Here is a 22,634-nt window from a genome sequence, read left to right as displayed (position 1 = left end):
TCTGAACATTAAATTGCACCCTCAAACACTCAACTTTTAATCATAACATACAAATTCAATTAAATGAAAACAATACTAACAAAGACTAACAGTGCTGAACCCACGCTGGAGACTGATGATAACAGCACCAGAATACCGTTGATCCACAGAATATATAAGTATTATGTTTCTTTCCAATTTCCTAGCCAAGTAAACGGACAAGAAATCTCTGCTTCTTCAAGTAAACACAGACAAAATGAGACTTACTTGATAACCAGTCAGTTCAGAACCGAAATTGGCATGGTGAGGTGCAGGGTGGGTGAAAGGGACAGTAATAATTTGCATCTAAATACTCTTGTGCCCAGTACTAAAAATATATAAGTGTAAGCAACTTAGGTGGGTGCATCTTATTTTCCAAATACATGGACAGAATTACATTTCTTTAACTGAAAGTGCATCTTGTGTACGTTATTTAAAATCACCTCAAAGATTTTTATGGCTGGCATGCTCGTGTAAAGATGATTTGCCCGTTATGCACAATAGCCGGTAAAATGCAATAGAGCTGTAAGAATGTTGGAGTCACTTAAAATATAAATCTGGTCTTCCAGAGGCTGCATTTATAATATATAAACTTTTAGCAACTGCTGTAATGTATAATAGACAGGGCCAGACAAACCTCCAGAGCAAAGTTTCCTCCAATGCCTTTCACTCAAGACTTGTTCCCAAATCAGACTGGACCCCTATTGGGTTTGTTCTATAACTTTAATATGATGAAAAGTGAAACGGTCTCATATGGATGCTATTTAATTTTTAAAAACTGGAAGTTTTCTATCCAACTAACCATCATTAATCTTTAGCCAAATTCTTATGCTCCCAATATAATAACTTGCTTTATACAAAACCATAAGGCATAGGAGCAGAATTAGGCCACTCAGCCCATCGAGTCTGCTCCGCCATTCAATCAAGGCTGACTTTTTCATTCCACTTGAATATATCCCAGTAAGAATTCCCTTCAAGTGTAGTCACCACATACATTGGCAAACACAAAAGTCATTCTGCACATAGCAAAGTACATTAAACAGCAGTTGCTTAATGGTTTTAGGTGAAGAAGGCATGGCCTGAACTCTTTATGCTTTTTTGAATAATGAAAACCAATCTTTAACATCAACAGATTTAATTAAACCTCTTGGTTTAATGTCTCACCGAAAGGAGTCACCCACTACACTTCATTTGGGTGTCCCCCTAGATTGTGAACTCAAACTCTAGAATAGGCCTGGAAATTGAACCTTCTCTGCAACAGGTGAAACTGCCCCACCAAATGAGCAAATGTGACAAAGTTGCAACTATCAAATTAACGAGACATACTCCTTGTTCCCACTAATTGTCCAGCAATTCAACATGGCAATACTACGTTACAATGGTCCACTATGAATTGGCCATGCTGAATTTAAATTGGTCATTTAAAAAGCTGTTGAATAAACAATAGAATGGCTAGTTCGTTGTGGATCATTGTAACAAATCCAATTACGATGACTGTAAACATATGCATTACTTATGTATTCAATGACACTTTTAAAAGTTTTTATATAGGTTTAATGAGGCTTCTTATTTAATCACCATCAGCAGTGCCAGAGTAAATTGACCAAATGGTTAAAAAGAATCTCATTGGAACATTTTATATATTTTTTAAAAATAATATCTATTGATGAAATTGAGACTTTTGGCTAAATGCTATTGCTGCCAATGGTATGAGGGGGTAAATTATTAATGAAGTTATTAACTAGCACATTCTTCTCCTTCATTCATCTTGGCTTACTGCAACTCAGTTTCCTCAGGGTTTGTTAATGAAACTAAAGATACCAAGAAAAAAAACCAGATACATAGGTTGGTGATAATTCTTTGTAATAATTTAATGCGTAAAAACCGATGGTAGCTTTTAACATTAAGACGCATTCGTAGGATGTAGCTGGGGTGACTGACGAGGACAATTGTCGCAATTTTGGTAGTTACTAAGAGTGGAGCAGGCTACGGAAATTGGACTGCCACACCAACAGAAAAGTCAGATTTCCCAGAACTTGACAGATGCTTCTTCATGAAATGATTAATTTGCATTGAGGGGGCAAAATTCCAACTTTCATTTCATATACGTAACATATTATATAAATATGGTTCATGCATGCTTCAACATTATTGGAAATAATGAACATCTTAAATTATGAATTACTATAATCAATATTTCAATAACCCTGCTGACATGGTGCTCTATAACCAGTTCATAATTTTAAATCTAAATGTCCCACAACAGTCATAAGCTGTACTGACTTTGCTCTTATATTACCTTTCCACTGGATTAATCTCAAAAGTCTCCATTGCAAAATCAAGCCTGTTAGTTGGTATAGTGACAAGAATTTTCCTATAATTTTCAGTTTTTCAATGTAATGATGGCAACCTCCAAGTTAGATTAAATGCTATTTTACAATCGTTTGTTGATTTATTCTAAAACTGATAGCTCAAAATGCATAGAAGGAACTTGAAAGTTGTTATCTAATCTTTGGGTTGCTCAGGATATAATTTGAATCCCTAGACTGATCGTCTTTCAGATCACTTGCGTGAAAAGTACTTAAGTATTAAAAAATCTTGAAATATGTTGCTACAGCAGAGCACTGATGATTTACACCTTCATCACAAACAAAACATTTAAGGTTATTAGGAAGAAAACAAAATAACTAAATCTACTGTGTCATTTAAAAAACAAATATTCACCCATTCATTGTCAATGGCAGAACATGAATTATAATCCACCCAAAGTGCTAAAGGTACTTACTTATTCCACAAATGTAAAATGGAAGTTACAACATTTGATAGGATCTCATGAGGTAAAAATAGATTTGCTTTTTAAACCTTTAAATTGACAGCACTAACCAGCAGCAATTTTCTGATACAGGTAACAGTTCAACAGTTCTGCATCTACCACTTTACCTAATTAAACAATGGTTAAATCACTAAGCATTGATTAAACAATGTTTAAAATCAGAATGCTTGCAACAATACTGCTAACTTTCATAGTTAGGGCATCAATTTTGGTACAGGCATTTGTATTTTTATGTTGATTTATACTGAACACAGGAATAAGAGAGTGTGTTGTTGAAAACTGCGCTGGAAACTAACTTAATGTGGTAGTTCATCAACAACCTCAACATTTTCAACTTATTCATTAACTCCATGGGTATCAACTCAACATTAAAAAACATTGAAAGTTTTTCTGAATTCTCAATCTGTTTTGAAATGGTGAGTGTTCCATTTTTGTGGGGAATCATTTTGTATTGAAGATGAGGGATGTCATGCTGGCTGGAGAACAGAACTTTTACAAAGACGTGTGTCATTTTTCAGCATGGTGCCCTTAGCCATGTACAGCATAGGGAGGTACACGGCACAGGTTTCAACTATTCTGCCCCAACAATGTACCTTGGCCACAACCTCAAAAAAAGACTACTGCACCACAAAATAAATTTATATTTTATACATATTTTCCTTCAGATACCAAGTTTAATAATCCACTGTACTACTGACATCTCAAACACTTTAAAATTTTATTGAATTGAAATTGCTTTTTTGCTAAAAAGCATCAAATGAAAAACACCTTATTCTGAATAGTGTTGATAAGAAATTGGGTGGGTTAAATATCCTGTGATATTTAAAGCGGTCTCCCAAATAGGGGACCTTTTACAGCAAATCAATGAACAAAGTAGTCCCAAAGTTTTTCGGTTGCTAAAATTATGCACGAGGTATACCACATGACAGTCCATCCTGAAGCTGTTGAAAGGCTCCCTGCAGCTTTGCATGCAAATACAAAAGAAATCCTAATACGGGGCTTCCTTTGAATTTGCAGCACTGCAAAAATTAAGGTTAACTATCTACTTTGAACGAATAAAAGTAATGACAATGATAGCACAAAAGAACATATAACCCATTGGGAATTGATCAAAAACACCTAAACCTCATTTCAAAACCAAAAAACAGCTTTGGAGTGGACAGGAAAGGCTGCATAGAAATGCAAACAAAAATGTCAGACCACAGCAGGTTTTCCACACAAGCTAAAAATATTCCCTTTTACTTGTACTGCAATTGATTTAATTCAGACATTACATCAGGACTGATATTTGGCCTAGGACTCTACAAAAATATTCACTAAGCATTTTGAGAAAGGGTGGGGAAGAATTTAAAACAACCCATGATGTAAAAGGTGACTTCATGTAGAAAGTATCTGACCAATGCCCTGGAAAATAATATCTATCCATTTTCTAACAGTGAAGATAAATCAAAAATGTATTTATATGTTGACAACAACTCTGAAAGGCCCGCGGTAAAAGATTCTACAGTACTTATTAGTTAAAACTGATAAATGTGCAAACAAATCATTTGAGCAGTCCACCTTAACAACAAGCCTTTAGTTCAATAGCCAAAAATTCTGAGCATTGTTTGCCACAGTTCATTCTTTCAATATTCCAGAATTATAGCCAATGCTGCTGTGGACTGATTTTGTATGCCAAAGAATGCAAACGATAGTTATACATGAATTACAGACATGTGAAGTTTCACATTGATGATTCATGCAGAAATATATTCAAAGTCATAGGGCGGACCTCATTTTAGAGCAGTATAACTGTAGAGGCCATAGGTCAGAGACAGCAGAAATCCTCGAGCAGACGCAAGAATGTGCTGTGTACTACAATGTATTTTCTCAGGTATTTGGTGAGGAGTCAAAATTCCACATAGTGGGAATATTTTTGTTTCCAAGGTTTTGCATGTCTTGCATACATGTACTATTCAATGGTTATGCCCAACACCATTTGCTCTTGATGGTAAATATATTGCATACCGCAAGTGACTGACAAACCTTCACAATATGCAGAATGCAATATGAACTCCTGCTGTCACTTTTGTTGAGAAATTTCAGGCAAACACTAGTTAAATTGATATTCTTTCAGTGGCCTTACAGATAATGCTCGATGCTTGGATAGCAAGACTGTGAGCCAGATTCATTGATGATCAGTAACAGTACTGCTTTCTAATTGGACAGCAGAATGCAAGTAGGTGAAGGCAGAATGGGCATGTTTTAAAGTCAAATGAAATTGGGGGGGGGGGGGGGGGGGGGGGGGGGGGGATGGACTTGAAAAAGCAGGAAACAATGAGACTTCAACTCAATTTCCCAGAACACCTGCCTACCATTTACAAATGAATAATGAATGGATTAAGACAGCGTAGAATAATGAGTGAATTTTGAGTCGATTTGGTTCCCATTCATGCAGATACAAGTCAGTGCCCACATACAAATATAATTTAATTATTTGTCTTGTTACATCAATACAATGTGCACAAGGCAATTTGATTCACTGCCCCATTATAATAAAAAGAATGTTAGTGTGAACTAGAGGTCAATAATATAGTCGCTAATTAATAATGCTTGCAGAAGGAACAGGTGAAAAAGTGTCTAAAAATGATTACATGTTGTGGAGATACAAAAACAGGCCAATTTTGACAAATATCTTTAGAAATCATATGGGAATGAGGCACTTGGCCTTTATTCGGAAATCTCTCTTTCATATATATATATTTTTTAAACTGCCTTAAGCCCTAAGACAGTGCAGCATTTGAACACTTTCTGTGCAATGTGCAAGCACTTTACAGTGCAAGTTGATGAAATCCACATCGCAAAATGTAAACAGGAATTAACTTTGTCAGTTAGTATAAAATCCATAGAGGCAACAAGATTTTCCTGTAATGACATACTAAAATGGACCTCATAAATTGGGCCATGAAAATTATTTCCCAGAGTTTTACCAATAATTTAGGAATATTTAGGATAAATCACAGTTGGGCACCAGTTTCGGGAGGATGTCAAGTGCCTTGGAGTAGGATCTGAGGTTTACCAGAATCACATCAGGGATATGGGGCTGGTTTAGCAAAGTGGGCTAATGGCTTGTAATGCAGAACAAGGCAGCAGCACGGGTTCAATTCCCGTACCAGCCTCCCTGAACAGGCGCCGGAATGTGGCGACTAGGGGCTTTTCACAGTAACTTCATTGAAGCCTACTTGTGACAATAAGCGATTATTATATTATTAGGGAATTCATTTAATTAGAAAAAGAAGGTGGGATTGTTTTCCTCCAAGTCTAAGTGGTTAAGAAGAAATTTAATAGATGTAGTCAAAATGTTTTGATAGCGTATATATAGAGAAACAGTTTAGTGTTTTTAAGGAAAAGGTCAAGCAAAACAAAATCCTTAAAAATACCCAACTCAAGGAGAGGCAATTTCAATCAGTTAAAAGGGGGTCTAGGGCAGCACGGTGGTGCAATGGGTAGCACTGCTTCATCATGGCGCCGAGGTCCCAGGTTCGATCCCGGCTCTGGGTCACCGTCTTGTGTGGAGTTTGCCCATTCTCCCTGTGTTTGTGTGGGTGTCGCCTCCATAGCCCAAAAGATGTCCAGGGTAGGTCGATCGCATTGCCCCTTAATTGGAAAAATGGATTGGGTACTCCAAATTTTATTTTATTTTTTTAAAAAGGGGATCTAACCCAGGTGGGTGGAATCAAAGGCCGGCAACTAAAACAGTGAATGACAACAGGTGGCCTTCAAAGAGGACATAGCTTGGGTACTGACTAGACACATTACTGCAAGGGAGGAAAAAGGAGATCCTGGATAACTCCAGATAGAGGTAAAAATAAAACTGGAAATAGAGGGTTAATGATAAATGTCACAATAATTCAGTAGAGAAGCAAGCCAAACACAATTGTATGGAGAAAAACTAAAAAAAAAGAGGGGCTAAATGTACACGCGAGAATAAATTAGCAGGTAACATAAAAAGAACCCAAATATCTTTCATAAGCATAGATAGTATGAGGGTAGTCACAGGTAGGTATCAAAAAGGAGATCTATCTCTGGAGGCAGAGGGCATGGCTGAAGTACCTTGCACCGTTCTCCACCAAAGATGCTGTCAATATCACAGCAAAAGGTAGTAGAGATGGAAGAGGTGTCAAAATGTTGCACCCTTGTTGAAATGAGAGAAATATCCAACCATTACCAAGCAGTCAGTGATGAAGACATTTTGAGACACATTAATCCAGGACCAAATTTATTGCCATTTGGGAAAATAAGGGTTAATCAATGACAGCCATCACAGATGCTAATTGCAAATCATGTTTGACTAACTTGATGGAGCTCTCTGATGAGGGTCTAGCAATAGACAGAAATCGGTGTATTGGCAAAAGTTTGTGTGATTGCAGAGTGTTGATACAAAATTGGCTGAGGGACAGAAAACCAAGAATAGTGATCAACAGTTGTTCCACAGACTGGAGGAAGTGTGCAGTGGTGTCTCCCAAGGATTGGCGTTGGGATCTCCGTTCCTTTTGATAGATATTAATGACCGGAACATGGGATCCATACAGGGCATAATTTCAAAGTTTGCAGGTGGCACAAAACTGAAGACAGTGAGGAGGATAGTAACAAATGTCAGGAGGACACAGGCTAGTGAACTGGGCAAATTTAACTCACCTCAACTTCCCAAAACATGTCCACCATCTACAAGATACAAGTCAGGAGTGCAATGGAATACTCTCTAATTGACTGGATAAGTGGTGCTTCAACAACACTCGATGAGCTCAACGCAATCTGGACCAAATCAACCCACTTGACCCAGCCGTCACCTTAAACATTCATTCCCAGCACGACGGCGCACAGTGGCAGGAGCGCGTTCCATAGACAAAACATACACTGCAATGACTCACCAAAGCTCCTCTGATAGCACCTTCAAAACTTGCAACCTCTACCGCCTAGGACAAGGGCAGCAGACACATAGAAATACATCACTTGGAAGTTCCCCTCCATACCACACATCATCCTTACTTGAACCATTTCACTGTTGCTTCACTGTAACTGGGTCAAAAACGTTTGAGTTCCCTCTCTAATAGCACTGTGGGTTTATCTGCACCTCAAGGACTGCAGCATTCAAGAAAGTGTCTCACCACCACTTTCTCAATGACAATTAAAGATGGGAAACAAATTCTGGTCAAGCCAGTGATGTTCACATCCCATAAACAAATATTTAAAGAATTAACAGAGAAATGTGAAAAAATTCATTTTGGCAGGATAACAAAGGCTATAAATATAAACTAAATAGTGGGGGCGAAAGTTCAGTTGTATGGAGAATTAGAAAATCAAAGTTAAAGGAGAACGTAGAACTGCAGGTTAATGACGAGAACTTTAAACTAGTTAAACAAGCCGAGGGCTCAGGAGAGATTAGTGAAGTTTCTAGACCACATAATAGAATGGAGAGCATAGAAGGTGGCAGGAATCTAACTTCAGGCACGGCAAAAAAAGGTGACAAATATGAGAAGGAAGGTGGCCAATGCAGGACCAAGGGTATTGTGTCTAAAAGCACACAGTATACGGAACAAGGTAAATGAGCTTGTTGCACACATTGAAACTGGCCGGTACTATGTTGTGGGCATCAGAGACGTGCCTGCAAGGGGATGAGGGCTGGGATCGAAATATATAAGGATATGTGTCCTATCGAAAGGACAGGCAGATGGACAAAGTGGGTGGGGGTTGCATTGTTAGTAAGGAATTAAATTAAATCGATAGCAAGATGCGATAGAGGATCAGAAGGCATAAAATCTGTATTGGCGGAGTTGAGGAATCGCAAAAGGTAATAAGACCCTGATGGGAGTTCTGTACAAGTCCCGTAGCAGTAGTCAGGATGTGGAGCAGAAAATAAACCCGGGAGATAGAAAAAGCATATAAGAAAGGCAATATTACAATATCATGGGGGCTTCAATAAGCAAGTGGTCTGGGGAAATCAGGTTGGTAGTGGAAAAGGAGTTTGTGGAATGTCTAAGAGAGGTTTATTTGGAGCAACTGGTGACAGAACCCACTCGGGAACAAACAATTCTGGATTTGGTGATATGTAATGAAGCAAACTTGATTAGGGAATTTAAGGGGCAATGACCATAATATGATATTTACCCTGCAGTTTGAGAGGGAGAAGCTGGAATCAGATGTGACGGTATTACAATTAAATAAGAGTAACTACAAAAGACATGAGGGAGGAGTTGGCCAGAGTTGATTGGAAAAGGAGCCTAGCAGGGAAGACAGTGGAACAGCAATGGCTGGAGTTTTTCGGGGTTATTCAGGAGGCACAACAGAAATTCATCCCAAGGAGGAGGAAACATGCCAAGGGGGAGGACAAGGCATCCATGGTTGACGAGGGAAGTTAAGGACAGCAAAAAAGCAAAAGAAAAAGTACACAAAGTGACATGGATTAGTGGGAAGCCAGAGGATTGGGAAGCCTTTAAAAGCAAGAGGACAACTAAATAAGCAGGTGGGGGGGGGGGGGGGGGAGGAGGAGGAGGAGAGAGAGAGAGAAGAAGATGAAATATAAGTGCAAGCTAGCTAGTAATATGAAAGAAGATAGCAAGAGTTTGTTTCAATATATAAAAGGTAAGAGAGGGCAAGAATCGACATTGGACCACTGGAAAAGGAGGCTGGAGAAGTAGCAATAGGAAACAAAGAAATGGCAGAGGAACTGAGTAGTTACTTTGCATCAGTCTTCACAGTGGAAGACAGAAGTGGAATGCCAGAACTCCAGGAGAATCAGGGGGCAGAGGTGAGTGCAGTGACCATCATGAAGGAGAAGGTTCTGGGGAAATGGAAAGGTCTGGAGGTGGATTAATAACCTGGACCAGATGGACTACACCCCAGGGTTCTAAGGAAATAGCTGAGGAGAATGTGCAGGCATTGGTGATGATCTTTCAGGAATCACTGGAGGCAGGGAGCATCCCAGTGACTGGAAAATGGCTAATGTAACACCCCTGTTTAAGAAAGGAGGGAGGCAGAAGACAGGGAATTATAAGCCAATTAGCCTGACTTTGGTCACTGGTAAGATTTTATAGTCCATTATTAAAGACGAGATTGCAGAGTATTTGGAAGCGCATGATAAAATAGGACAGAATCAGCACGGTTTCATCTAGGGGAGGTCATGTGGAACAAATCTGTGAGAATTCTTTGAAGAGGTAACAAGGAAGTTAGACAAATCAGAACCAGTGGACGTGATTTATTTCGATTTCCAGAAGGCCTTTGACAAAGTGTCGTAAAGAAGGCTGTTAAATACATTAAGAGCCCATGGTGTTAAATAAATAAAATAATCTTTATTGTCACAAGTAGGCTTACACACCACAATGACGTTACTGTGAAAAGCCTCTCGTCACCACATTCCGGCGCCTGTTCAGGTACGAGGAAGAATTCAGAATTCTCAGCTGATACGGGAATTGAACCCACACTGCTGGCCTTGTTCTGCATTACAAACCAGCTGGCTAGCCCACTGAGCTAAACCAGCCCCGTGAGGGTCAGATATTGGCATGGATAGAGGATTGACTGACTGGCAGAAGGCAGAGAGTGGGGATAAAGGGGTCTTTTTCAGGATGGCAGCCGGTGACTAGTAGTGTGCCTCAGGGGTCGGTGTTGGGACCACAACTTTCCACAATATACATCAACGAACTGGAAGAAGGAACGGAGGGCATTGTTGCTAAGTTTGCAGATGATAATGATATGCAGGTAGTATTGAGGAAGCGGGGGGGGATGCAGAAGGACTTGGACAGGCTAAGAGAATGGGCAAAGAAGTGGCAGATGGAATACAACATGGAAAAGTGAGAGGTTACCACTTTGGAAGGAAGGATGGAGACATAGACTATTTTCTAAATGGGGAAAATGCTCCGGAAATCAGAAGCATAAAGGGACTTGGGAGTCCTAGTTTCAAGACTCTCTGAAGGTTGACATGCAGGTTTAGTGGGCAGTGAGGAAGGCAAATGTAATGTTAGCAATCATGTCAAGAGGGCTATAATAAAAGAGCAGGGATGCATGTGTGAGGCTGTACAAGGCTCTGGTCAGACTCCATTTGGAGTACTGAGAGAGGTTTCGGTCCCGTACCTAAAGAGCAATGTGCTGGCCTTGGAAAGTGTCCAGAGGAGGTTCACAAGAATGATCCCTGGAATGAAGAGCTTGCCATATGAAGAGCGGTTGAGAACTCCAGGTCTGTACTCGGAGTTTAGAAGGATAAGGGAGGAACTTATTGAAACTTACAGGATACTGCAAGGCCTGGATAGTGGATGTGGAGAGGATGTTTCCACTTGTAGGAAAAACTAGAACCAGAAGACACAGCCTCAGACTGAAGGGACAATCCTTAAAACAGAGATGAGGAGAAATTTCTTCAGCCAGAGGGTGGTGAATCTGTGGAACTCCTTGCCGCAGAAGGCTGTGGAGGCCATCTCACTGATTGTCTTTGAGACAGAGATAGATAGGTCCTTGATTAATAAGGGGATCAGAAGGCAGGAGAATGAGGATGCAAAAAATATCAGCCATGATTGAATGGCTTGGGCAGCACGGTGGCGCAGTGGTTAGCATTGCTGCCTACGGCGCTGAGGACCCGGGTTCACATCCCGGCCCTGGGTCACTGTCCGTGTGGAGTTTGCACATTCTCCCCGTGTTTGCGTGGGTTTCACCCCCACAACCCAAAAGATGTGCAGGGTAGGCGGATTGGCCACGCTAAATTGCCCCTTAATTGGAAAAAATTATTGGGTATTCTAAATTTATTTAAAAAAATAAAAAATGATTGAATGGCGGAGCAGACTCAATGGGCCGAGTGGCCTAATTCTGCTCCTATGTCTTATAAATGAGGTTACACTATATAATCTAATGATACAGTTTGTAAGTTGGGTGCAAGAACAGCATGATCTGGAGACCTAGAGCCAAGACAAATACAATGGGTCAAGTAGCTTCTTTCTATGTGATGATTCGATAACTTGGGTTAATGCAATAAATATTTTTACACCAATTTCACTAAAGAACAGTTGAACAAGTACTTTAATTTACCTCCAAAAATGATTTCACTACAACTGTGGAAAAGCCTCTAAAGTGGAAGAGGTGTTTTCTAATCTTAAAATTGTTTATTGGATGTTCTTCTTCACTTCCTCTCAGTTAACATTAGTGCCTGCAACATTCTGCCCAGAGGTGCTGAAAAGGCACTTGTAGCATCTGCGCACATTGAAAGTCATGTTGTAATATTAGAATAAGGCACTTCAGATGCCCTGACCTAAATATTGTTCAGTCTGTAACAAGCATAACTAACGCAGAAAAAACACAATGCAGACTCACAGGATAACACATTGGGGGTCTGCACATGTTTATTATTAGGTCTGTTCACCTTCCCAAGTTCAGATTCTGACACAGCTACAATTTGCTCATCATCTTTATCATTCCTGTACATTTTTGTTAGAAACTGATGATTGCAGAATTGCAACTTGCAAACAAACGAAAATGGTCAAAATGCCATTTCTTGTATTTTGAACTTGAAACTTAAAAAACTGAAATGGTTTAAGCAATCAGTAAGATACCAGGACCCCACTCTAAGCCAGAGGTGACAATTGCTTGAGGAAATTAATGTAAGCAGACTCTTTTCAAAGTCCACAACATTACTTTGTTAAATTTGACAATCTTGCTCACAAAGAGCATAGGAAGTACATGAAACTGATAATGCCACATTGTTACAGCAAAACGGCACTCTTAAGGTTGAGATTTCAGTCACATTGCCAGAGCAACATGCATGTTTTCCAGCACTGGTGGCTCTCAGTCTTGATGGGTAGGTACACTTGCATGCACAACACGGTCTTTCCTTATTTGAGATAAGGCAAAATGCCATTCTGGGTGGCTTATCATTCACTGTGTAAGGATTAAAGTTCAAATACATTTTAAATGCCATTATTCAAGTTACCTGGAAAGTGTTTTGGTTTACTGTAGATTCAGAAAACAAGCTACCAGCAATGTCATTGCACAAAGCTTTATTTACAGTTAAACTTGCACATCAGCAACACAAATGAACACATCAGCAGGCCACAAATTAAAAGTGATACAGAAACAGAAGCTGAGACTTCCGGTTTGCAGCAGGTAGGTAGGCAAGCATTTATATAACTGATATTACAGTACTACTGCATTATGTGAGTCAGTACTATACACTACACTTCACAGTGCTTATTGTGTTACTATTGTTACGAACTCATGCAAAGAATGTAATTTAAGGATCCGGTGCAGGTTCAACACAGGAAACACCAGTACTTGTCATTCCAACATGAACACGTCACAACTCATTTCTCTAGATAAATGAGTCTCAATCCCATTCATTCTTCAGATCTGATTATGCTCTTTCGTAAAGTCACTGTTAATTCTCTTCACCTTGTTCTCAGGTTGACGTCACTCCCTGCCTGTTGGTTGCCAGGACCGGGGGACGCCCCTCTCCCAGACTCACCTTCTTCCGGATGTCTTCGTCATTCGCTCCAAGGGAGGCATACAACTTGAATGCAGCTTGGCGAAGTTCATGAGCATGTTTGAGGTCGTGGTCAAGCTGAAGAATATTAGGAAAGATGAAGAAATGAAGAACTTTCACAATTTTGTACATGGTGCAATTAATTCATTAACCGTCAATAAAACTGATAGTGACACACCAAATACAATTAATATTCAAATAATATTTTCTTGCATCAGTGCATTAAAATGACTTTAAAATGTCAAACAATTCTTCCGCAATTATCCATTTTACCGATGACCTTACATGCTTGCCTTAAAAAATGGTTTTCAATTTAAACTTAGAAATCACAGCTACAATAAGACAAGCAGACATTCCAGGCAAAAGCAGATCTATTTTGCTGATACTGCATGTAACGAAGAAATAGTACATTAATTGCAGTAAATAAATGCCAGCTTTATGTTCCATCACTACAAGGCACAAATAATTCAAACAGCTGTCTTCGCTGAAGATTTATTGAAGGTGATCAGCAATACTTTAGGGATAAATTTTGTTTTAAGTGGAGAGCTCCATCTCCTGGAGATAGTGGGAAAAACAATCTTCATCCTGCAGACTACATCCCACTGATGTGAAGTTACTTTGAAGGCAGGAGTGGAACAATTAATTCAGATTGCTGCTCTTTGGCCGATCTTTGTCAGCAAGAGTAATACAAAAGGAATAGAAATACAAAATGTTAGGGGGACAGTAAATTTACTATTATGCAATTACTTGGGTTAAAACCTTGAATATAGCTGGTTTTATAATGGATCATCTAACCAAGATTAAATACTGCAATCTATTTATCTACTTCATAACAAGCAGTTAATTTTGAGGAAAGGCAAAGTGTTTGCAAATTTAGTTAGGAAACTTACCCTTTTTATATCTGTGATTGCACTGACTGAACTTGGATATTTGAAGTAATCAGCAAGCATTGCAATAAGATGATCTGTGATGCTGGCAATCCTCTGCAACTCAACATCAGGTTCTATCAGATATGCCAAGGTTTCAGCACCTTCCACCCGTTCCTCCAGCAGCCTCTCTTTACTGCACATCCTAACGAGGCATGGGAGTGTCTAAACAGATAAGGAATTTGGTGATGTTGATCAGAATATTTTCAATACATACAATACATTAAATTTCTTAAAGCGTGGGTGGGAGACCCTCTGAGGATTTTTCAGGATTAGGTTTTGCAGAGTGCTGCCTTGTCACCATGAGAATGAACGCCAAAATGACTTCTATTTAACAAGCCACAGTCCTAAAAATAGGCCACCTTTAAACTGCATTTTACTTTCCATCAGATGAACAACTGTGTAACGTAACGAATTGAACATATGCATATTTTGGATGGATTAAAATTATATCACAAATTATGTCATATCTTATATCTGTACATCTTCGTTGGTTTCTGTGGGCAACTTGACATGGGGGACAGCTTGACATCAGAATAGGCTGGATCTTGCTGAAGCAAGACATCCCACACTGCACCATTAACTAAACCCTTCAACAATCTTCAGTTTGAAGAATCTTTGCACTGCGACTTGCTGGAAATGTGGATTTGTCACAGTGTGGCATGGGCAAAGGAGCATCAAGGACCCCAGTTAACATTGGGGCCAACAGTCTACCTTGCTAACCAGAGATTTAATGATTGTGAAAGAAAGAAGTAAAATAGAGAAGGGTGAATTACAATCAAAACCAGGTAGAGAAAGATAAACTGATGTTGTCATGAAAGACTGAAAAAATGTGTTAAAGAAAAAATCTCCTGAAACGATCATTGGCTATAATTTATTTATTTTTTTTAAAGCCCCATCCTGGTTCATTAATTTCCTTTGGGGAAGGCATTTGCAATCCTGATCTGGTCTGGCCTATCTAACCCCAGTCCCACAACAATTGCCTCTACAATGGCAATTCGGGATGGGCATCAAATGCTGGGATTGCCAGCAAAGCCCTCATCCCATGAAAGAAAAAAAAGTCAGCAAATATGAAGACTGTGCAGGCTTTTAAAAAAAATAAAAGGGGAGGACAAGGATGAAGTGTTTATGCAAAGCAAACAGCGAACGGACACCAACATAAAACAAGCAGCAAGACCCCAGGAACACACTGCTTAATTTGTACATGTGCATCATTTACTGTACATGCCATGAGTTTTCCAGCAAGATCCAGCCCATTATCTAGTAAAACAGAAGGGCAAATTTATTTTTCAAACACTTGTACACTACATAGTAGCCTGTGTGCATAATTTATATTGTTTCTTAAATCAATTTACTAAATACCAATAAAGGAGACTGATGGGCTTGGAGTATTTCTAACCCTCCCAGAATGTCACCAGTCCCACTGGAAGGAAGTAAAAGGCAGGGAGGGAGGAAGGGAGAGTGTGGGCTGAGGAGAAAATAGTGGGGTCAGGGAAGGGAAAATCTAGGGGGAATGGGAGGAGGATTCTTGAACTGAAGACTATTAGACCTCACACAATGCTTCACCAGAAGCGACTATCGAAATAGAAAACAGATCACCTTTTGAAGAAAATGGAACAAATATCTGAAGATAAATATAAAAGGTTCTGAAGTGCTTGGATAGAGGAGAGAACATCAACACTGGCAACAGGTGCAAAGTGGCCTCAGAAATTTAATTTTTAATCATTCTATGAAAATCATGGGGAGTGGTTCAGAAAGGTTGGTGCTGAGCTGAGTTTAGGTTGAGCTACCTTGTGAGAAGTGCCCTAAAAACCAAGCCTTTAGACAATCTCTCAATTTGTTTGATCCATACATGGCACTTAGATACGTGAAGTTGAAGAACAGATCAGCTCTGACTGAGGTCCCCAGTTCAGAGCATTCACCTTTACAAAGTAGTTGAGGACAAATCAGAGTGCAAAGAAGCAGGAATAGAAAGGTTTGCAGGTGTCACCTGCTCAGGTGGTTACAATATCATAACTAAACTTTCATGGCCTTCAACCAGTGTTCTCAATTCAACTTCTGTGGAGAAAGATACAGGCAGACCATACTGCCCTGTTTCTATTATGTATTTTTTATTGCCTTTATTTGGCTCTAAATTAAAAGTACATTGGAAAAGCCTGGTGTCCATATTCCTCAGCAGTATTTAAACTGCAGAGGTTGATCTATAGCAAGCTTCTGCAGCAGCCTTTCCAGACTGTGTACATAGTTCTAGAGGCCTTAACGAACAAATTGTCTTGTTTCATACTCTTCTTATGAAGTGGTTAACTGTAAACTTCCTCAGACGATGACATAAGATGTATGAGAATGGCCTTGAGAATTGACAAAAGCAAGCACAGACATGTGATCCAGGGGTGATACCACACATCATTGCAGAACAATAGAGAATTCACAAACACAGAATCCTCCCAATAAAATCTCTGGGCAAACTATATAAGCCAGGTCTCCAGTGATAATAATGAAGGTATTTAAGACAGATGCTGATCCTTCCATAACAACCTGTGTGAGGGTGTGCACCCACCTCAAAATTGAAATATGCATACCAGCAAACAATTTTTTTTTTTTTAAATGCAGACACAGACATTTATAAAAGTAAAGAAAAATCAACAAGAACTGCATGCTGAGATACTGCGTTTCTTAAATAGGTATAAGAAAATGTTCTCCAATACATCAGACTCCAAGTCACATGGGACTAATTAGAAAGTCAGAAATGGTCAATTGTATTTCTGTTTAGTAAATAAAAATAAGAAATAGTAACTCCACTGGGCATGTGATCTCAATACCCATGAGCATGGTAAATACATGTGAACTATGCAACCTTGAGTTTGTTTGCTAAAATTGAAATGTGAAAGCAGTGCACAAATAATTTACATAATTGGTCACTGAATGGTAGATGTTTATGAAGTAAATAGAGTACATTTATCTGCAGCTGTGGGAGCAAACTGCGGAAACCCTTATGCAATTGCAATCCTCAGACTAGGCCACTCAATGCTCTCCTCCCTTATACTTCATAACCTTCAGCTCAACCAAAACACAGTTCCCATATCCTATCCCCGAAGTGCCACTTAGCTGACAGTTTTGTGCTTATTGAACTGCATTGGTCTCCATCGCCCAATGCCTCAAATGAAAAATTTTGGATTCCTGTGTTTAAATTCCTCAATTGCCACCCTTCCTCTGTAACCTAGTGTAGCCCAAAAAACCTTGCTCACCATGCTCATTGTTGCTGTTAATTTGGACTTCTTCATATCCCACCCTGTATTTCAAATAAGGCCAGGCCATCAGCTAGCTTTGCACATTAAGTTGGAATTCCTTCCCCAAGTGTCTGCCTCTGCACCGCACTCTCCTCCTTCAAGAGCTTCTTCATAAACCACCTCTTTTGACCTGGCTTTTGGTCAAATATCCTTCTTTGACTCCACTTCTTTTTTTTTCCCTTTTGCTTCCATGCAGTGCCTTGGGGCATATCTTTACAAGTAGTTATACAATTCAAATTGCTGAATTAATAGTTAATCACATATTAGAATAAAACAGATAATATATTGAAAACAAACAGCTTCAACAGTCTGGAGCTTGCTTCAGACCTGAATTGTTGCTCAGCAAGACAAGGAATAACTGATTCAAGAGTAAAACTAACTCGCATGTTTACTGTGAAGAGGTAAAATATTTTAGAGCTGGAGCAAGGAAACATGGAAAAACAGCATTCTAGATTCTGAAAAAAGATGGAAAATCCTGAAGCAGCCTTACTTTAACAGAATTTTTACAATCAGAACCAACTGATCGCTCCTTCCCCCAATGTGAATACTACGAATTTCTTTGACATGCTGAAGGTGACATTCGTCTTGTGCAATATCTCAGTTACAGCTCACACTCCAAAACAAGGATCAGTGACTGCACAAATACAAGAGTGCCCTGGAGCTTTGCACTCTCACTGAACTGTCCCTTATTGCCTTTTATCAAACTTGCAGTCCTGAAGTCAAAATCGTTTTAGTCAGAAATTTTAAATTTTACAAGGCTGAACTGCCTTACAGGTGGGAAGGGGAAATCATCACAAAAAAGCTACTCTCCAATCACAAACAGGTTGAATACTGTTGAAATCTCATACCAACCTTTAAAACTATACTGTTATCATCTGTCCGGATTGCTCCAGCCCTGCACATATAAGTCAGACTGTAAAATGATAAAATTGGAATGTAAGTTACAGAAATAACTGGAATGTTCAGAATTTTGTGTTTTTGTTAATTATATAGAGCAGACAATAAACTCAGTTAATGTATTAAGAACAAAACAAATATCCTGAAATTATACTATAAACCATAATGTTTTGAACAGCTGTGATCCAAAGCTGTGGAAGCAGTTTATCTGTAGATCAAATTTAAATGACACGTCATGTACCCTCAACAAAATGCCACTAGTAAAAAAAAAAAAATGAATAGGTACCATTTTGCAGAGGTCAGCTGCATTTCAATAGGTTTATCCCTCTGCATCATCTTCACAAATACTTGGGGTAATAACTCGCCATCTACCAACACTAAAATAGACGAATACGAGTCATTAGACATGTTGCAACCAAAATGTTTGAAAGAGGCTGTTTGCATCGAGTTTGTAATAGCTTTTAAAGAATTTGTTTTTACTTCACTGACAGAAACAGCAAATGGTGGATTGATTATACTAAAACAAATATAAACCAAATTTCAGCTACAGAAAACCGTAAAAATACTAATATGCAAACCATCTTTGGCTTTGAATCCTAAAAAAGATAGAGCATCATCAATGCAATCACAAGCCTAAAACACCAGAGGGTGCCACCGATCACCAAAGTAAACATTCTTTGGAAGAATGTTTATGTGGAGGGAAAGGACACCGAACTGATTTCAATGTTTTCTGTAAAATTGACTTCTAAAAATTAAGAGCAAAACAACTTCATACATCAAGTACCTAGATTGACACTATCACATTGACTGAACAGCCCCATTAAAAATTCCATGGTACAACTCGCACTGAATTTCATACTGGATTGTAGTTATTTGAAAAGTAATATTCCATGCTTTTGGAAATGATACAGGACAGAAAATAAATAGACAACGAAATTCAGCGAAATACACTACTCACCATTTACAAGAGTCAAAGAAACTTGTGGATTTTCGTAAGCCAAAACTGAAAAGCATTTTAGCGCTTGCATCTGAACCTATTGAGAAACAGAATTGAATAAATGCTTGAATTATACATGCACTTATTTAAACCAGTTTAAGATTAGGCTATATTTAAACCAGTTTAAGATTAAGCTATATAAAGTTTTTAAATTTAGCTTGTCAAGATGCGGGAGATATTAGGAATTTGGGTCCAGAAATGGGAGTCCAAGGTGTAGCAGGCAATTTAAGGACAAAACCGATTGAATTAAATGCTGTCAGCCCAGACTCAAAGGGATACGCCCACACCTGGCTGAGTCACATAGTCCCATTCAGACCTGAACTCTTTTAGGGAATGCAGAAGGTGATCCAGAGATATATTGTCTTTCTGCATGACTAGCCATTATCCTATTACAGAGTCTGATGACCTGTAGTTGTGTAAACGAGAGTGGGCAATCAAGCAGCTGATTAAGTTCTAGTCTGGACGTTCCAGAGGAGGACCTTTGTTTGAAGGGCTGGGCGAAGCTGAACAAGAGAGAATTGATTTGGGACAGGTAAAAGAGAAGGATGTAAGCAGCTTTCAAAGAGGTCATGAAAAAAGTCACAGAGAAATGGCTTTGGAAAAGGATTCTGAACAAATATCCCTAACAGAAGAAAGATTGCTTCCTAAATGCAAGTGTTGCCTTTACCTGTATGTATAAGTGGAACGAGAGCTGTATTTTCATGAAAAGTGTTTGATGGGAACTAATGTTATGGTTAAGAAACTACATGTAATCGATTAGTGGTAAAGTTGAAGTTTAAGATTTTAAATATTGTTTCAATAAAGTTTGTTTATGATAAGCAAGTCCTATTTCTTAGATTATGACTCGCAGAACGAATCGGACTTTCTGCAATGTCTTAAAAGAGTTACGTGTCTGGCTCAATCTCTTAACCACTGTTGAGGGATGGCCAGGCATCAGTAACAAGCTTCAACGCTTATGCCAATAACACAGCTCTGCCACTCCAACTACTTCAACCTCTCAACATCGCTGCTGTCATTCAGTCTTGTAGAGGACAACTTCATTGAGCTGAACATTTGAAAGTCAATGGTCACCAACCCCATCCCTCTCATTGACCAACCTAAGATTAGATCAGACAATTTGCAGCCTGGACATCCTATTCAATCTTATGCTAAATATCTGAAGCAATACTTCAGTTCATTGCATGCTGGTGCAGCAAGCAGTTATGAGGCAAGTGTGTTGGGCTTCCCTACAAGAGGAGTTAAGTACAGGAGCAAGGTGGGCTGATGCCCTGGAGAGGGTTAATTCTTCCTCCTCATGTGCGCGGCTTAGCCTCATCCAATTCAAGGTTCTGCACCGGGCCCACATGACTGGGACGAGGATGAGTAGGTTCTTTGGGGGTGAGGACAGGTGTGTCAGGTGCTCGGGGAGTCCAGCGAACCATGCCCATATGTTCTGGGCATGCCCGGCACTGGAGGAGTTCTGGAAGGGGGTGGCGAGGACGGTGTCGAGGGTGGTGGGATCCAGGGTCAAGCCAGGATGGGGACTCGCGATTTTTGGGGTTGGGGTGGAGCCGGGAGTGCAGGAGGCGAAAGAGGCCGGTGTGCTGGCCTTTGCGTCCCTAGTAGCCCGGCGAAGGATCTTGCTACAATGGAAGGATGCGAGGCCCCCAAGCGTGGAGACCTGGATCAATGACATGGCGGGTTTCATTAAGCTAGAGAAGGTCAAATTCGCCCTGAGAGGGTCGGTACAAGGGTTCTTTAGGCGGTGGCAGCCTTTTCTCGACTTTCTGGCTCAACGATAGGGTACGGGGACAGCAGCAGCAGCAACCCGGGGAGGGAAAAGGGGAGGGAAAAGGGGAGGGAAAAGGGGAGGGCCGACAATGACTATGTTTGTTTATTTAATTTTAATATTTTTTAAGTTCTTTTGTTGTTCATTAGGGTTGGGGGGGTGGGGGGGATGTGATACATGCGCCGATACGGTCTCGGGGTGTCACAGTTATTATGGGTTATTTTGTTGCATTTCATTGTTTGTCATTATGTTTTATATTTTCTGTAAAAAATTCCAATAAAAATTATATTTAAAAAAAAGTACAGGAGCAAGGATGTCTTACTGCAGTTGTACATGGTTTTGGTGAGACCACACCTGGAGTATTGTGTGCAGTTTGGTCTCTTCATCTAAGAAAGGATATACTTGACATAGCAGAAGTACAGCAAAGATTCACCAGACTGAGTTCTGGATGGCAAGACTTTTGTAAGAGGAGAAATTGGGTTGACTAGGCCTGTATTTACTGAAGTTTAGAAGAATGAGAGCGGATCTCATTGAATTCTAACATGGCTGGACAGACTGGATGCAGCAGGGATGTTGTTTCCTCTGGCTGAGGGGTCAAGAACAAGGGGCCAAATAGTTCACTACTGCACCCATTTCCTACATTTCTATTTGCCTCGAAAGCATCTCAAGTGGTCGATGTTCTCTTGGTGGGCCTGTCAAACTCTGGACCCATAAACTATGCTTCTCGTCTTCTATTCTACAAATCCTGTCATCCATTACATCCCCATCCCAGCAGAGCCATGACCTTTCTTATATCTGTAACTTATTCAACTCCTACAACTTCTCATTGAAATCTCTTTTGCTGTGGATGGTGGCAGTGGTTAGCACTGCTGCCTCAGTGCCAGGGACCAGGTTTGATTCTGACCTTGAGTGACTGTGTGGAATTTGTACTTTCTCCCAGGGTTTCCTCCAGATGCTCTGGTTTCCTCCCACAGTTCAAAGATGTGCAGATTAAAGTGGATTGGCCATGCTAAATTGCCCCTTGTCCAAAGCTGTGCAGGTTAGGTGGGGGTTACGGGGATAGGGCAGGGGAGCGGGTCTAGGTAGGATGCTCTTTCAGAGGGTCGGTGAAGACTCAATGGGCCGAATGATCTCCTTCTGCACTGTAGGGATTCTATGATTCGGACTCTTGTTTGTTTTTAATATTAAAAGGGAGGCCTGATGGAGATATTCCTTCTTCAATATCAATTGAAAAGTGAAAGAAGGTTGGCTTTGGTAAGCAGCTTCCAATCAATGATTAGCTCATAAACACCTGCACCAGTAGCTATGAATACCAACCATTTCCTGCAGATCAAAGAACCTCAGTGGGGCATATTGAAAACATTATGGCGGTTTTCCAGTATAATTCAAAACACAACATGACATTTTCCTAGT

At 39.8% G+C, this 22,634-nt stretch overlaps 1 protein-coding gene across 8 annotated transcripts in view; it reads right to left on the bottom strand.

Annotated features, from left to right (window-relative positions):
• Window positions 1-22,634, bottom strand: part of armc8 (armadillo repeat containing 8) — a 112,217-nt gene that overhangs the window by 58,080 nt on the left and 31,503 nt on the right. For all 8 annotated transcript variants that reach the window (XM_038789031.1, XM_038789029.1, XM_038789027.1 and 5 more), the window contains 5 exons: window positions 19,415-19,490; window positions 18,743-18,833; window positions 18,412-18,472; window positions 14,237-14,437; window positions 13,329-13,424 (listed from right to left, as the gene is read on the bottom strand). In XM_038789031.1, the coding sequence (XP_038644959.1) occupies window positions 13,329-13,424; window positions 14,237-14,437; window positions 18,412-18,472; window positions 18,743-18,833; window positions 19,415-19,490 (525 nt within the window). The remainder of the gene's footprint in view (window positions 1-13,328; window positions 13,425-14,236; window positions 14,438-18,411; window positions 18,473-18,742; window positions 18,834-19,414; window positions 19,491-22,634) is intronic.

The sequence above is a fragment of the Scyliorhinus canicula genome, chromosome 2, assembly GCF_902713615.1.
Source record: "Scyliorhinus canicula chromosome 2, sScyCan1.1, whole genome shotgun sequence".
Lineage (NCBI taxonomy): Eukaryota > Metazoa > Chordata > Chondrichthyes > Carcharhiniformes > Scyliorhinidae > Scyliorhinus > Scyliorhinus canicula.
The sequence above is the reverse complement of the archived record's forward strand: the minus strand, read 5'-3'. Positions and strand labels throughout refer to the sequence as shown.